This window comes from Papaver somniferum, chromosome 4 (assembly GCF_003573695.1).
Source record: "Papaver somniferum cultivar HN1 chromosome 4, ASM357369v1, whole genome shotgun sequence".
NCBI classification, from domain to species: Eukaryota; Viridiplantae; Streptophyta; class Magnoliopsida; order Ranunculales; family Papaveraceae; genus Papaver; species Papaver somniferum.
Genome location: NC_039361.1, coordinates 47,063,006 through 47,066,405, shown reverse-complemented (window position 1 = coordinate 47,066,405; position 3,400 = coordinate 47,063,006). Strand labels below are relative to the sequence as shown.

Below are 3,400 nucleotides of genomic sequence, written 5' to 3'. Positions count from 1 at the left end.
AAGTCTTCACCTGTCGACAGAACTTTGACATTACTCACAGCTCCATTACAGTCAAATTGGAACTACTAAAATGGAAATAAATAAATAAATAAAATAAATTACTTACTAAATCATTAGATTAGGGCATCTATAAATCATTGCATTCGGCATCGTTTCCATCGTGTAGACACTAATACAGAAGCTAACATTAGTCTGTAAAAATACCACTCCCTTGTAGTGGTGTAAATTTTGCCCGGCAGCCCGAGGCCCAGTACCGTCCGCCCTGTCCCATGACAGTTCATGGGTGACCGTGGCCCTTTACGGGCTGGTCCGACCTAGCCCATTTAAATAAGAGGGCAGGCATAGGCCACAATTCAAATTTTCTTGCCCGGCCCAATATCCTCGCTATTATCCCGTCAATGCTACCCGTCAGTGTTATCCATATACCTAGCCTAAGTGACTGTTCCAATTTTGTTTTATCCTAGAATATACTTGGTACATATACTTAATACAGTCAACCCTCATAGTTTTCATATGTATTTCTTAACTTTTATTTCATAGGAGTCTAATTTTGTTAACCATATAGAGAAAATATTGAGCAAAATCTAAGGCACTTTCCTTTTCTGATGTTTAAATTTATTAAAAATTATAGGAAGTTTGGTTTATTTTATTCCCATCTCAATTCTCGTATTTGATTATTAATTTGAAGTAAAACTTGTGTATTATTACTACTTTCTTTTTATTTTTAACAATATATATGTATAATATATATTTGTTTGTAATATTCAAGGCCCTCCCGGCCCTACCCGCCCGAGCCCAAATTACAAAACAGGCTTGGGTAGGTCATGGATACTTACTGTAGATAAATAACCCTGCCCGTCAGGCCCTTTTAGTTTCATGGATAAGAGATGTTCCGGCCCGCCCTATACCGTCCCATTTAATAAATAGGCCGGGCTGCCCGGCCCGGCCCAATGTACACCCCTACTCCCTTGCGATTAAATTACTTTGAAATGCAAAATTAATCAGAGATCCTTCACCAATAATACTTACTTTAGAGAGAGAAAGAGAGAGGAGAAGTCGTTTGATCAAAGATCATTCCTTGTCTTATCTCCATTCCAGTTTAGCTATACTAAACCTAAATTCGATTCTATTCCTCCATCTTTGGCTCAGCTCAAAAACCAAAACCACTGAGATTCGAGTTTATTCTCCACTTTGGTGATCCGAGATTTGGCACGTATAAGGGGCACGGTCAAATCAAGTCAAAAGCTGGACTCGGGAGAATACTGAAGATAGTACTACCACCAGCCCATAGGAGTCGTCCCAAAAGGCAGAAAAATGTGTCCACCCTGAATGCACGATTTATAAAGGAGATACCAGTCCTACCAAGTGCTGATATCATTTTATCGATCCAACGGTTAGGACGGTGGGATTTTTTTGTCCTATATGAAACGGTATCAACACATAGTAATAGAACTGGTATTCCCTTTATAAATCATGCTTGAAAGGGTGTGTTTGGATGACCCGAGAGTCTGCATTCTCATTTGACCGCCTAGGTGAAGCCATAGATCCAGAGAGAATAAAGCAAGCAGTAATGGAACCACAGCCACCCCATGAAGCCTTATCCTTGGTACTATCTTCTGTCAATGAAAGAAGTTTGCAGATCCTTAAGATTTACAGTGGATGATGATTTATTGCTATGGCTTGATATTGAGATCAAATCGCCTCTGAACCGGCGCATTAACAACGATATCTTGCTCGATATAACTTCGAAAGCGCAAGGGAGATTGAGAAGTTTAGCTCTGATTAATTGTGTTGGAATCACAGATGATGGACTTCAAAGAGTCATTCAGGACAATCTTCTTATCAACAAGGTATGAGTAATTCATGCACTTTAGATGTTTGTCACGAGATTCTTGACAGTCCTGAAGGGGTTGTTTGCTTTTCAATTGCAGCTATGTGTACCAGCATGCACAAGATTGACACCTGATGGCATTGTGAGGATAGTCAAGAAGTTAACAGATGGAACTAACGAGCATAATTTGAGGTACTTGAGACTTTGCTGTATCCCCAACTTAACAAAGTAACACCTCCAAGTTCTCAACTCATGTTTGCTGCAACATAAGAGCGCCACCAGCAGCGATCAACTGCATATATATTACACACTAATTGATTACAACAAACAACACACACAATCGAACGATGAGGTTGAAGCTAATGATAATCATATTGATGTAGAAATCTGCCCCAAATGCGAGAATGTGCGCTTAGTGTTTGACTGTCCAAAAGAGAGCTGTGTGAAGAAGAAAAATGAGAACCCACTGAGGGAATGTAGAGGATGTTGTATTTGCATTCCAAGGTGTGAAAGTTGCGGTGAGTGTACTGACCAGGCAGAGGATGAGGTTCAAGAAACTGTTTGCTCTGATGTTTTGTGTTTGAATTGTTGGCTTAATCTACCTAAATGCAATCTTTGTAATAAGCCGTACTGTCCGAGACATGCTGATATCTATGGCGCAACAGTCACGGCCTTCACCGGCTTTATTTGTGATGTATGTATGTTTGAATATCAAGAAATCTAATACAGTATTTAAGTTCTATTTTCTGAATCAAGTTTAAGATCTTACACCTGCAAAGTGAATAGGCACCAGATGAGACATAGCCATGTCTTCATTTATGATTTACATCTCTTCATTCAAAACTTTATGTACTCCTTGCAAAATGGTTGATGAGATTCTGAATAGAAACGATCATTGGGCACCCAAAAAAGAAGGTGTGTTCCGAGCGCTCGTTACCAGACCTCGAAGACAAGGATGCATCAACCACATAATCTGAAACCTATAAGATTATGGAAATGATTTATTGCCTTTCTAAAACTCAAAGAAAGGCTACAGCAAAAGGAAAGAAAGAGTTGTCAGACATACCTGACAGCTAAACAGCTTAAGCAAAAACAATCATCTAAACCGGAAATAAGAATTGTGAGGAAATTCAAGGCGAGTTATGAAATCAGGCCTTGAAGAGTACAAAATTGACGGACCTCTGGCTAAACTAAAATTGACGGACCTCTGGCAAAACTATCACAAATTTTCCTCCACCATGCTATGAAACACCAAGGAATGTTATTCTTTATACACCCATGTATAACAGATTTGGAATCAAACTGTACAATTACTCTGGAGCTTTTCCTATCAAATTTAGCTCAAAACTCATATGGTAAAGACGGCAACAATTTAGAAAATGACAGTATCAGATCAGTTTATTTTTTTCTCCACAAATGACATGAGTGGGCAATACCTGTGATATTTAGATACTTCAAAAGACGCGCATATATTTATATCCTGCAATGCAATCAGTTGATTAGAGCCTGACACATCATGCTCGCGCAGACAAGATGGGTAAAGCTATATGAAAGTAGAACTCTTGTTCA

At 39.0% G+C, this 3,400-nt stretch overlaps 1 protein-coding gene across 1 annotated transcript; it reads left to right on the top strand.

Moving 5' to 3' along the window:
• The first annotated feature begins 1,597 nt into the window (after positions 1-1,597).
• LOC113273834 (F-box protein SKIP28-like) lies at positions 1,598-2,573 on the top strand. Its single transcript, XM_026523429.1, has 2 exons — positions 1,598-1,850; positions 1,932-2,573. Exons 1-2 carry the CDS (start codon positions 1,623-1,625, stop codon positions 2,061-2,063), a joined length of 360 nt encoding a protein of 119 aa, XP_026379214.1. The 5' UTR covers positions 1,598-1,622; the 3' UTR covers positions 2,064-2,573.
• The last annotated feature ends 827 nt before the right edge of the window (positions 2,574-3,400 follow it).

Bases quoted from the DNA above. Each gene is read 5' to 3' on its own strand.
- LOC113273834 (XM_026523429.1), top strand. From the start codon at position 1,623: ATGAAAGAAGTTTGCAGATCCTTAAGATTTACAGTGGATGATGATTTA. The intron at 1,851-1,931 runs GTATGAGTAATT...TTTCAATTGCAG, and splicing joins ACAATCTTCTTATCAACAAG to CTATGTGTACCAGCATGCAC.